This window comes from Neoarius graeffei, chromosome 3, assembly GCF_027579695.1.
Source record: "Neoarius graeffei isolate fNeoGra1 chromosome 3, fNeoGra1.pri, whole genome shotgun sequence".
Classification (NCBI taxonomy): Eukaryota; Metazoa; Chordata; class Actinopteri; order Siluriformes; family Ariidae; genus Neoarius; species Neoarius graeffei.
Window position 1 is genome coordinate 104,987,522 of NC_083571.1, and position 12,978 is coordinate 105,000,499.

Sequence of the window (12,978 nt, forward strand, 5' to 3'; positions counted from 1 at the left end):
ACATAGGCTTTTTTTTAACCACAGACAGCTACTGTCTGAGCAAGCTAAACCTTACACATTAAGAAGCTTTGGTCAACGGTGTCTGTGAAGGTTCTCAGCCATCCAGGTCATCGTAAACCGTAGGTGCTAAAGAAGGCAATTGGACTTGCTTGAAATTCTTGAAGACGCTTCACCTCTCATCTGAAAGGCTTCTTCAGTTCTGTCTGACTAGTGAGGAGTTCCAGGTATTTATCCTCTGGATTTTTTTTTCCGTTTCCGTTTGTGTAGTTTGATGTTTGTTTTTTGTTTGAGTGTTTTGTCCACCAGTTGTGGCATAGCTCTGGACCCAGTTTTGGCATCGGTTTCCTTCAGGCCTTGGTATGCTGTGGGTGATGCCTGTGCTCCTCGCTATGGACTGCAGTGAACTCGTTGTCCAGCGCTCTGTGCTTGGCGCAGTGTTCCAAGCAATGTTGCCTGGTGGTGTCGTGGTGGCTGTGCAGGTGGGTTGGGACATACCAGCGCTCTGTGTGGTGGTGCTTCTGAGCTCGCTTTGTGGATCTATGCCGCGGTGCTCCGAGCGATGTTGCCCGGTGGCATCGCAGTGGCTGTGCAGGCGGTGCGGAATTTATCTTCGTGTGCCTGGTGGGACTGTGGTAACAATGCCATTGGAATTACATCCTGACCCTCTTTTGGTGGATGCTTTTTTTCCCTAATTGTAAAGTGACCTTGGGTGTGAGAAAGGAGCTATATAAATTGAACTGATTATTATTATTAGTGGACCAAAAGCAACCCTAATGAGAGTCGTTGAGGTCACATGGGTTGTTGACCCTCTAGTTTCAGGACTGCAATGTACGCATTTTAGCCAGAGAAGACCGGTGGTTTGAAAGAGGAGTAAAAGAAGACATCTTCATCAACCTGGAACGACCATCACTGAACAGATTAGGTGGTCTGTGACACCACTTATCAGCCACCTACAATGCAGTCCTTGGCACACTTCCCAGAAAACTGAATACACATCCACACCAAGACTCAGCTGACTTCAATGACTCCATGGTGGCAGAGAGAGACAACGACCCACAGATCACCCTAACGACCCTCTAGGCTGTTAAAACCATTCACACCCGGCCTCCAGGGATCCTAACAGGGATCCTACAGGATGACTGAAGCCCTGTCCACACGGCAACGGATTCAGGTGAATCCGATACAATTGTTTATCGTTTCAGCCTGGCGTCCACACGGCACCGGCGTTTTGGGTGCCCAAAACGCAATCTTTTGAGAACGGGTTCCAGAGTGGAAAGATCTGGCAACGTTGCCGTTGCGAAGTCGTCTGGATGAGTAGAACGGATTTGTTTACGATGACATCACAACCACATGACTGTCAGTGCTTCACGCCGGGTAGAAGTGTAACGAACTCGATGCGAGTTGTCAACAAATCCTATAACTTGGTTCATGAAACGCGCTTACAAAATATTTTCACTGTGAATATTTATTGTGTAATGGTGCAAAGTGAGAGAGAGAGAGAGAGAGAGAGACTCTGCCCTTAGGGAGAGGAGCGATCTCACCTCTTCAGATGTTGGTTTAAGTCCTACAATACATTCCTCAAAAAGGGCGTAGAAGAACAAATTAATCCATCAACGTGTAGCATTCAATTTATTCCGGACCATTAAAGACGCCGCCTTCCGCGTAGAATCATACGTCATCCTCGCCGCCATATTGGATAGGTCAAAGCGGAGAATAAAGATGCCTCATTCATGTGCTGCGTTTAACTGTACCAACAGGTTTGCCGTCCAAACGAGATCACATGGGATTACCTTTCACAGGTGAGACTGGAAAAATACGTTTCATTGTATTTGGTCATTATAATGCAATTTTACGAACAGATTTTTCTGACTTTGTGGCTAATATGAAGTCTCGCGCATAATAGTTTATGCGCATGCGTCCTTACTTCTTCTATTGTTCTGGTGTCTCCGAAGGGACCGTCTTACAGCGCCCCTAGAGGTGTGGCATGTGTATTGCATCATTTTCAGCAAGCATTGCGTTGCCATATGGACCTGATATTTTACTGATCGTTGCCCATTTGGACGCGATATTTTTTTAAATAACATCTCGTTGCCGTTGTCGTGTGGATGTAGCCTGAGAGGGTCTACTGACCCATGAGACCTCAATGACTCTCCTTAGGGTTGCTTTTGGTCCACTAGAGGATAAATACCTGGAACTCCCCACTAGTCAGACAGAACTGAAGAAGCCTTTCGGATGAAAGGTGAAACATCTTCAAGAATTTCAAGCAAGTCCAGTTGCCTTCTTTAGCACCTATGGTTTGGTCAACAATGGTTTCCCTTCAAGAGTCATGCATAGTTTATTAAGAGTAGGCTTTGCAAGTAAGATTGCATACTTTCATCACAAGTTAATATGAATGACCAATTTAAGTCTATTCTGGAAAGGTAGCAGCATGAGCTGGTCCAGCATCTTAGCATAACTATATAATAACCATAACTACATAAGTCACATAAATGTCAGGACTGTACTAAATTTAATAATCAAATCCCCATATGCTAGTGTTCATGTGGTTAGGTCTAATAAATAAATAGTGGCAATTTAATGTACCAGTTAAATTCGGTCATCAAATACAGTAAATATACGGTACTGTAATTACCACAGGGTAGAATTGATAGGTGTGTAACACAGGTGTCTATTTATTCTCTAGAAGGAAAAACAGGTCTGGCACTCTTTTGACTATATAGAACCTGAGGACAAAATGCAGTAGAAAGAGAACTGTACCTTAGATTTGTCACCTCCAAGCACATTGACCATGACCTCCATGACTGTCTCGTGCATGCCCAGAACCCGCATTAGATTTGGATGCTGATAAAACACTTTGTTGTTCATTATATCCCTATGAGACAAAAAGAAAATAGTATTCTAATGTCAGTTGACAAGATAACAGTTTAACCCCACTACTAAAACCTTCACCAAAGTTTCACCAGCTACACAGAACGTTCCTATCCCAGACGTCCCTACCCCAGACCATCGATCATGAGCTGGCCCTCTTCTTCACCCATTCTGACACTGAGGAGAGAGCGGATCTGTCCCAGCGAGGCCAGTAGGTTAATGGCATCCTGCACAGACTTCTCGCTGATGGTGTAGCTTTTTCTCATGGCACGCAGCAGCTCACCAATTCCATCGTACTGCCTCCGTAGCAGGCTGAACATGCTTCGCACCAACTCCGGGTTCTGGATTTTGCATTCCTGAGCCCAGCTCACCATTGTCTGAGAGATCAGCTCCTTCAGGTTTGCTAATGGAAACAGAAAATACAAAGAGGCATTGATATTTTCTTTCTGAATAACGGCTGGCTGTATGAGAGAGGATGCACAGAGAGGCCTTGGTGTCTTTAGCGAGGTCTCTATGAGGTTGAAGTAAGACAACAATTCCTTTGAGTGTAAAATAAATATCAGATTTATTCAGATCACATTATTTATATGTATACAATAACAATGTAGGGGCGGCACGGTGGTGTAGTGGTTAGCGCTGTCGCCTCACAGCAAGAAGGTCCGGGTTCGAGCCCCGTGGCCGGCGAGGGCCTTTCTACGTGGAGTTTACATGTTCTCCCCGTGTCCGCGTGGGTTTCCTCCGGGTGCTCCGGTTTCCCCCACAGTCCAAAGACATGCAGGTTAGGTTAACTGGTGACTCTAAATTGACCGTAGGTGTGAATGTGAGTGTGAATGGTTGTCTGTGTCTATGTGTCAGCCCTGTGATGACCTGGCGAATTGTCCAGGGTGTACCCCGCCTCTCGCCCGTAGTCAGCTGGGATAGGCTCCAGCTTGCCTACGACCCTGTAGAACAGGATAAAGCGGCTACAGATAATGAGATGAGATGAATAACAATGTATGTTACATGGACATGAGCGTTTTACTGGAAAATACACCACTCGTATTTTTCATACAAGCTACATCCAGGACATGGAGATCCAAAACCATGACATAAATATCTATATGTCACTTGTGAGGAAATCAATGAATTGTTTTGATAAATTTGTGTACTTTTTGTTTGTGAATGTGTCTATATAATAAAAAGAAAATCACACATTGGCTTGAAGATATGAAGTTTACCTTCTCGTGTTGAAAAACACGCATTTTTGATACGAAATACATTGTGGATCTGAGGGGCATATTTAAATAAGATTGGTTGGCACTGAGTTACATGTTACATGATACATGTTACATATATCAGATATATTCCATTCAGCTAGCATGATATTGAATGAGTCGAAGATTATTAGTATTATTATACATACACATCCATTTTGGGTGTTCAACGCATCTTTCTCTTTCAAAATTCTTTCAAAATCTTCCGCATTTACCCAAGCAAACCTAGCGGCCATGTTTGTTTACAAATTGTCACAGTCGCTCGCTAGTGTGGAAGTTTTACGTCTCCGACGTGTGACATCATGTTGTCTTGACAACCATGCAATATCTTAAACCATATTCAACACTCATTCTCCATTGGGTAGAGTGACGTAATACACATAGGATAAGTGATATGCTAACAATATTGTATGTTGTCAAACCAAATGAATGAAACCCGCTAGAAGGGAATAGAATACATGTTTTTATTTCATGGAAAAAGTGTCCCGTATGTATAATAATCTCCAATATTTCACTCCGATGACGTCACTCCCAGTGTTTTCCCGCTGACTCGATGCACGTTGTCAAAAATGGCATACCAGTTCTCATCTCATCTCATTATCTCTAGCCGCTTTATCCTGTTCTACAGGGTCGCAGGCAAGCTGGAGCCTATCCCAGCTGACTACGGGCGAAAGGCGGGGTACACCCTGGACAAGTCGCCAGGTCATCACAGGGCTGACACATAGACACAGACAACCATTCACACTCACATTCACACCTACAGTCAATTTAGAGTCACCAGTTAACCTAACCTGCATGTCTTTGGACTGTGGGGGAAACCGGAGCACTCAGAGGAAACCCACGCGGACACGGGGAGAACATGCAAACTCCACACAGAAAGGCCTTCGCCGGCCACGGGGCTCGAACCCGGACCTTCTTGCTGTGAGGTGACAGCGCTAATCACTACACCACCGTGCCGCCCGCATACCAGTTCAAAACTAAAATTCTTTTGATTAACTTGCTTTTTTTTTTGTGGATGTGTCCATAAAAAGCATTACACAGTGGTGTGAAGATATGAAGTTTATCTTCTCATGTTGAAAAATATATCACTTGTTCATGTCGCTCACTTGTGATATATATATTCACCACTTGAAGATAAACTTCATATCTTCACGCAACTGTGTAATATCCTCTATATATGTCCAACATACTGTATATGCATACTACAGTTTGCATATTTGCAATATACTGCTGCATCATCCGATCGTATTGTTGCATCGTATTGTTTAATCTAACAATATGGCATCCACCCTGATTATTCTGCAGCTTACAAAATAGCACTTGATTCTGCACATAATATTACTCTGCATTTAATTTTGTGCTCCAACAGTTAATTGTAAGCACAACTTCATAAAGACATGAGATACTAAACCAAAGTCCATCCATTATCTGTAGCCACTTATCCTGTCCAACAGGGTCGCAGGAGCCTATCCCAGCTGACTATGGGCAAGAGGCAGGGTACACCCTGGACAAGTCACCAGGTCAGCGCAGGGCTGACACATAGACAACCATTCACACTCACGGTCAATTTAGAGCCACCAATTAGCCTAACCTGCATGCATGCCTTTGGGGGGAAACCGGAGCACCCAGAGAAACCCACATGGACATGCAAACTCCACACAGAAAGGCCCTTGCCAGCCACTGGGCTCGAACCCAGGACCTTCTTGCTGTGAGGCGACAGCACTAACCACTACACCACCGTGCCGCCCCTAAACCAAAGTCATGAAACCATAATATATGCATGTGACATAGGCTGTTTTGTTTGATACTTTTGATTTAAATTTTGATTCTCATTTTAGCTCATTAACTGAATGAACAGTAGCACTGGTGATTTCAATGTCCAGTTTTTAGAGCCGTGTTTCAAAAACTGAAATGTTCCCTTGTGTATATTTTGCATCAGAAACACTCATGATAATCCCTTGAGATAAACAGAAAAGTTGAAGATTAATTTATGAACACTGTGTATTGGAATTATAGTCGTAAGTGTTACTGTGTGGTTGAGCTGTGTGTTACAGGGTCTGTAGTTACATGTAAGGTCTTACCAATGTGTACAGTTTTGGTATTAGATCCTCACGATGTATGCATAACTCAACTCTGAATATGGCTCTATAAGAACTCAGTAATAAATATAATAATGTTGACAATGCTAAAATTTTCCACCACTATGCTTCACAGACTCCTGGGGGTCTCAGGACCCCAGGTGTACCACATTAGAGCACCAAGTTATAATGGTAATGTATTTTCTCATAGCTGTTGGTGTAGCACACCTACTATAAGAATATTAACAGATTGGCATATTATAATAATCAGTTACTGATTCCACTCTGTCTGTCCCTCTGGGTTACAGTGGTGCTTGAAGGTTTGTGAACCCTTTAGAATTTTCTATATTTCTGCATAAATATGACCTAAAACATCATCAGATTTTCACACAAGTCCTAAAAGTAGATAAAGAGAACCCGGTTAAAAAAATGAGACAAAAATATTATACTTGGTCATTTATTTATTGAGGAAAATGATCCAATATTACATATCTGTGAGTGGCAAAAGTATGTGAACCTCTAGGATTAGCAGTTAATTTGAAGGTGAAATTAGAGTCAGGTGTTTTCATTCAATGGGATGACAATCAGGTGTGAGTGGGCACCCTGTTTTATTTAAAGAACAGGGATCTATCAAAGTCTGATCTTCACAACACATGTTTGTGGAAGTGTATCATGGTACAAACAAAGGAGATTTCTGAGGACCTCAGAAAAAGCGTTGTTGATGCTCATCAGGCTGGAAAAGGTTACAAAACCATCTCTAAAGAGTTTGGAGTCCACCAATCCACAGTCAGACAGATTGTGTACAAATGGAGGAAATTCAACACCATTGTTACCCTTCCCAGGAGCAGTGTTGGGCACGTTACTTTCAAAAAGTAATTAGTTATAGTTACTAGTTACTTTTCCCAAAAAGTAACTGAGTTAGTAACGGAGTTACTTTGTCATAAAAGTAACTAATTACCAGGGAAAGTAATTATTCCGTTACATTTTGTTCCCCCTCAAAAAAAAAAAAAATTCAATTAGTGTAATCATAATAAAAGTGAATGTTAAATGTGTTTAATGACTGAAATGGACACTTCACAGAACCAATTAGTAACGTTATCTGCACTATATTAATATGTTTGTGGGACAATGTGAGATAAGACATATCTTTTTTTTTTTCATATATCAAATGTATCAAAATATAACATATATCAAATGTAATATATTTTTGTAGTTATTAAAATTATGTTACTAATTACTGGCCACTGACGAGGACAAACGCTTTGTTCCTCTACATAATGTGCATTGCACGTAAACACTCTTGCCTTTTATTTCAAGTAATGAAAAGTAATGGCTGTATTTCCAGTGTGAAAGCGCAGTGTTGGGCTGACCGCTCGCCATCGCTGCGTCTTCTGATTGAAAGTGCGCGCAGTAGTGCAGTAGGCGTGGCCTATCTACGTCTGTTGTCCAAATCTACTCTGATTGGCTTACTGTGCCGTTGTCTCGCGTCTCCCCGCCCCACACGAAAGCAGAGTAAAGAAAGGCTGAGCGAGCAGCGTGCCAGATGAGAACAGCTTTAATAAAGTAACGCATATTATTTTATAGTAAGTAATGGGAACGACGTTATAACGATGTAAAAAGTAATTAGTTAGATTACTCGTTACTAAAAAAAGTAACGCCGTTAGTAACGCCGTTTATTTCTAACGCCGTTATTCCCATCACTGCCCAGGAGTGGTCGACCAACAAAGATCACTCCAAGAGCAAGGCGTGTAATAGTCGGCGAGGTCACAAAGGACCCCAGGGTAACTTCTAAGCAACTGAAGGCCTCTCTCACATTGGCTAATGTTAATGTTCATGAGTCCACCATCAGGAGCACACTGAACATCAATGGTGTGCATGGCAGGGTTGCAAGGAGAAAGCCACTGCTCTCCAAAAAGAACATTGCTGCTCGTCTGCAGTTTGCTAAAGATCACGTGGACAAGCCAGAAGGCTATTGGAAAAATGTTTTGTGGACGGATGAGACCAATATAGAACTTTCTGGTTTAAATGAGAAGCATTATGTTTGGAGAAAGGAAAACACTGCATTCCAGCATAAGAACCTTATCCCATCTGTGAAACATGGTGGTGGTAGTATCATGGTTTGGGCCTGTTTTGCTGCATCTGGGCCAGGACGGCTTGCCATCATCGACGGAACAATGAATTCTGAATTATACCAGCGAATTCTAAAGGAAAATGTCAGGACATCTGTCCATGAACTGAATCTCAAGAGAAGGTGGGTCATGCAACAAGACAATGAACCGAAACACACAAGTCGTTCTACCAAAGAATGGTTAAAGAAGAATAAAGTGAATGTTTTGGAATGGCCAAGTCAAAGTCCTGACCTTAATCCAATGGAAATGTTGTGGAAGGACCTGAAGCGAGCAGTTTATGTGAGGAAACCCACCAACATCCCAGAGTTGAAGCTGTTCTGTATGGAGGAATGGGCTAAAATTCCTCCAAGCCGGTGTGCAGGACTGATCAACAGTTACCGGAAATGTTTAGTTGCAGTTATTGCTGCACAAGGGGGTCACACCAGATACTGAAAGCAAAGGTTCACATACTTTTGCCACTCACAGATATGCAATATTGGATCATTTTCCTCAATAAATAAATGACCAAATATAATATTTTGTTTAACTGGGTTCTCTTTATCTACTTTTAGGCCTTGTGTGAAAATCTGATGTTGTTTTCGGTCATGTTTATGCAGAAATAAAGAAAATTCTAAAGGGTTCACAAACTTTCAAGCACCACTGTACATGTCGATCCTGAGATCGAGACGCTGACCTGTTCTACTTCTCAGATCTGCCTGATCCATCCTGATGCCCTACGTCTGGCTGGAGTCTCATCACATCGCTCCTGTAGAGGACAGCCCCATATGGACAGTTGAAAGTCACACCTGGAGGACGCGCTGGACTCTTACAGTAATGCTTTTATGGCTGAGGACTACAGTTAACTTGCTAACTTTAGGACTGCAGTTGTCATGAACAGTTTTGCACTCAAGTTTCCATCAATGAACAGTTTATAACTTCAACAAAACAGACTTCATATTAAAACTATAATGAGTTTCCTGGTTAAACAGTTATACTTTGTGACTATATAGGACACTGTTATAGAAGCAAATTATATATAATCATGTTGTCTGTTTTCACCCAAATGAGGATGGGTTCCCTTTTGAGTCGGGTTCCTCTCGAGGTTTCTTCCTCATGTCGTCTGAGGGAGTTTTTCCTTGCCACCATCACACAGGCTTGCTCATTGGAGATAGGTTAGGGATAAAATTATCTCATGTTTAAAGTCTTTAAATTTCTGTAAAGCTGCTTTGCGACAATGTCAATTGTTAAAAGTGCTATACAAATAAACTTGACTGATTTTATAACATAATGGTACATGTTGTTGGGTTGTGTAAAAGGTATCAAAGCACCTCATCATCTCTAGCCGCTTTATCCTGTTCTACAGGGTCGCAGGCAAGCTGGAGCCTATCCCAGCTGACTACGGGCGAAAGGCAGGGTACACCCTGGACAAGTCGCCAGGTCATCACAGGGCTGACACATAGACACAGACAACCATTCACACTCACATTCACACCTACGGTCAATTTAGAGTCACCAGTTAACCTAACCTGCATGTCTTTGGACTGTGGGGGAAACCGGAGCACCCGGAGGAAACCCATGCGTACACGGGGAGAACATGCAAACTCCGCACAGAAAGGCCCTCGTCAGCCACAGGGCTCGAACCCGGACCTTCTTGCTGTGAGGCGGCAGCGCTAACCACTACACCACCATGCTGCCCGTGTCAAAGCACCTGCTCGAGGAAAAAATCAAATATAATACTACAGCAAGGTCAACCTGATGCTGCGGTGAGTGCGTGCCATCAGAACCACTGTGATCGAAATTCAGTAGCGAGCCTATAATCTGGCTTGTGCTGTCATCTGCTAAGACTCTAAAATGTACATAATCATCTGCTACAATGATGAATAACAAAACATCAGGCTGTAGGCAAAATAAGCTGCTGGCAGGGTTGTACATCGGAGTCATAAATCTGCTACTCTAACTTTTTGTCTCACTTTGTTTCTCTAGTAATATATTTTTAAATGGATGATGAAGTAAACATGACACATTTTTACCTGTATTAGTTAAGGGACCAGCTTCATTTAATTAGGGAATAGATGCTTGTTCAGCTGAACATATTTTAAGCTCTCTTGCATCCAAGGTTAAATTTAAAAGCCCATAAGAGCAAATGCAGCAGAACGTGTTTTTTTTTTTTTAATTCATCGGGTAACCTTTTGGTCATCACTTCCTAAATCACTGAAAACGTAACATTTACATCAGCCTTTTTTTTTTGCAATTCATACTTGATGTGAGTATATTTATTAACTTGGCCTATATCCTTAATTCTATCCATACTATCCATTTTACGAAGAGAGATTTTTGTTCTTGTTAATATGTTATACAGGCAGCATGGTGGTGTAGTGGTTAGCACTGTTGCCTCACAGCAAGAAGGTTCTGGGTTTGAACCCAGTGGCCAACGGAGGCCTTTCTGTGCGGTGTTTGCATGTTTTCCCCGACAGTCCAAAGACATGCAGGTTAAGGCTACATCCACACGGCAACGAGATTTTTTTTTTTAAAATATCGCGTCCACATGGGCAACGGATCAGTAAAATATCAGGTTCATATGGCAACGCAACACTTGCTGAAAACGATGCAATACACATGCCACACCTCTACGTGCGCTGTAAGACGGTCCCATCGGAGACACCAGAACAATAAAAGTAGACGCATGCGCATAACTGCGCATGCGCGCAGTGACTATCCCTGTCACTGTCACATGCACACACTTTCTCACTCCCTATCCTATGGATATAGTCCCTTTAAATCACATGCTCGTTTTTTGAATGGAGACGCGGAAAGAGGAATGAACGGGGGTAGATGGAAGCTGGTATGCCAACATTCTGATATCCTCCAGAATTCTTTAATGGTCCGGAATAAATTGAATGCTACACGTTGATGGATTACTTTGTTCTTCTACGCCCTTTTTGAGGAATGTATTGTCGGACTTAAACCAACATCTGAAGAGGTGAGATCGCTCCTTTTTTTTCCCTATTTTTGCTGGCGGGATTGACTCTGCCCTAAGGGCTATTCTCTCTCTCTCTCTCTCTCTCTCTCTCTCACTTTGCACCATTACACAATAAATATTCACAGTGAAAATATTTTGTAAGCGCGTTTCATGAACCAAGTTATAGGATTTGTTGACAACTCGCATCGAGTTCGTTACACTTCTACCCGGCGTGAAGCACTGACAGTCATGTGGTTGTGACGTCATCATAAACAAATCCGTTCTACTCATCCAGACGACTTCGCAACGGCTCCGTTGCCAGATTTTTTCACTCTGGAACCCGTTCTCAAAAGATTTTGTTTTGGGGCACCCAAAACGCCAGTGCCATGTGGACGCCAGGCCGAAAGGATAAACAATTTTATCAGATTCACCTGAATCCGTTGCCGTGTGGACAGGGCCTAAGTGACTCTAAATTGACCGTAGGTGTGAATGTGAGTGTGAATGGTTGTTTGTCTCTATGTGTCAGCCCTGTGACGATCTGGTGACTTGTCCAGGGTGTACCCCGCCTCTCGCCCATAGTCAGCTGGGATAGGCTCCCGTGACCCTGCACAGGATAAGTGGTTACGGATAATGGATGGATAGACATCAGTGGATATTGACATGGTTTCATATGTGTTCCCTCTCAGGAGTGACTTCCAAGAGTTTTTTGTATGCGTTTTATTGAAATACTTTTTTTTTTAATATAAAAGGATTATTCAAATGTAGTGACAGAAACTATGAAAATATCCTGTTCGAGAAAGAAGATAGAATACAATTTACCAGACAGGCTCTGGTGTTATATAGTGATATCAGCTTACTTGGAGCTGCCTGCTCTTCCTCTGATGGTTGTTCCTCAGTTTTCTGTGGGCGACCTTTGATTTTATATAACAAGGACAGCAAACGGCCTTTTATAGACGTATCAGGTTCCTCCTCTTCTTCTTCCATGGGAATGCCTGCAGGAGCACACCAACACAAGATTTTCCATATCCGTGTACTCGTTTTATTTCTTTTAGACGTTCTCATATACTGTATGATACATATGAGAAGAGAATACACAGCACATACAGTATACTGTATACTGTGTGTGTGTGTGTGTGTGTGTGTGTGTGTGTGTGTGTGTGTGTGTGTGGTAGAGAGTAAATGACAGGGAGTTGTACCACAGTGGAGTCTCAGGTCATCATGGAAGACATGAAGGTCCTCTTGAATGTCCTCAGGACAGGGACAATCTTCTCCAGCACTGAAGTCCAGAAGCATGTTAATCTGGTGGAAACACATCAGTTGAGCACAAGAGCAGATCTGGGATTGTATGTGAACTTTCCTGAAAAGGTTGCTGTCATATGGCCTGTGGGAGGTGGATTTAAATAAGCAAACAAAGAATATACAGGTTTCAGAAACTGCAAATATTAAATCGATGCATCTGCTCGGTGAGGGACCTGCCAGTTGCCCCGGATAGATAGTAAGTTGAATTTAATTTCTAGCCAGTGTGTAATATGGCACAATCTGTGAGACATATTATTGTGTGAGATATTAAAAAAAGATTGATCTTGCAGAAAAGCAAACTCTGTCATCAGTGCCTGATCAATGTCTGTAAGATAAATGGAGCCATGACAGAATTTGCTTTCCATGGGAAGTGTAATTAAAAAAGAAATGTAAAGGCTTCTGGGAATTGTGTT

At 42.4% G+C, this 12,978-nt stretch overlaps 1 protein-coding gene across 1 annotated transcript in view; it reads right to left on the minus strand.

Annotated features, from left to right (window-relative positions):
• ryr3 (ryanodine receptor 3) overlaps nt 1-12,978 on the minus strand; it is a 296,068-nt gene that overhangs the window by 147,172 nt on the left and 135,918 nt on the right. Inside the window, exons 38-41 of the mRNA XM_060915728.1 lie at nt 12,463-12,565; nt 12,124-12,258; nt 2,998-3,271; nt 2,758-2,872 (exon numbers count right to left, since the gene is read on the minus strand). Coding sequence (XP_060771711.1) covers nt 2,758-2,872; nt 2,998-3,271; nt 12,124-12,258; nt 12,463-12,565 — 627 coding nt within the window. The remainder of the gene's footprint in view (nt 1-2,757; nt 2,873-2,997; nt 3,272-12,123; nt 12,259-12,462; nt 12,566-12,978) is intronic.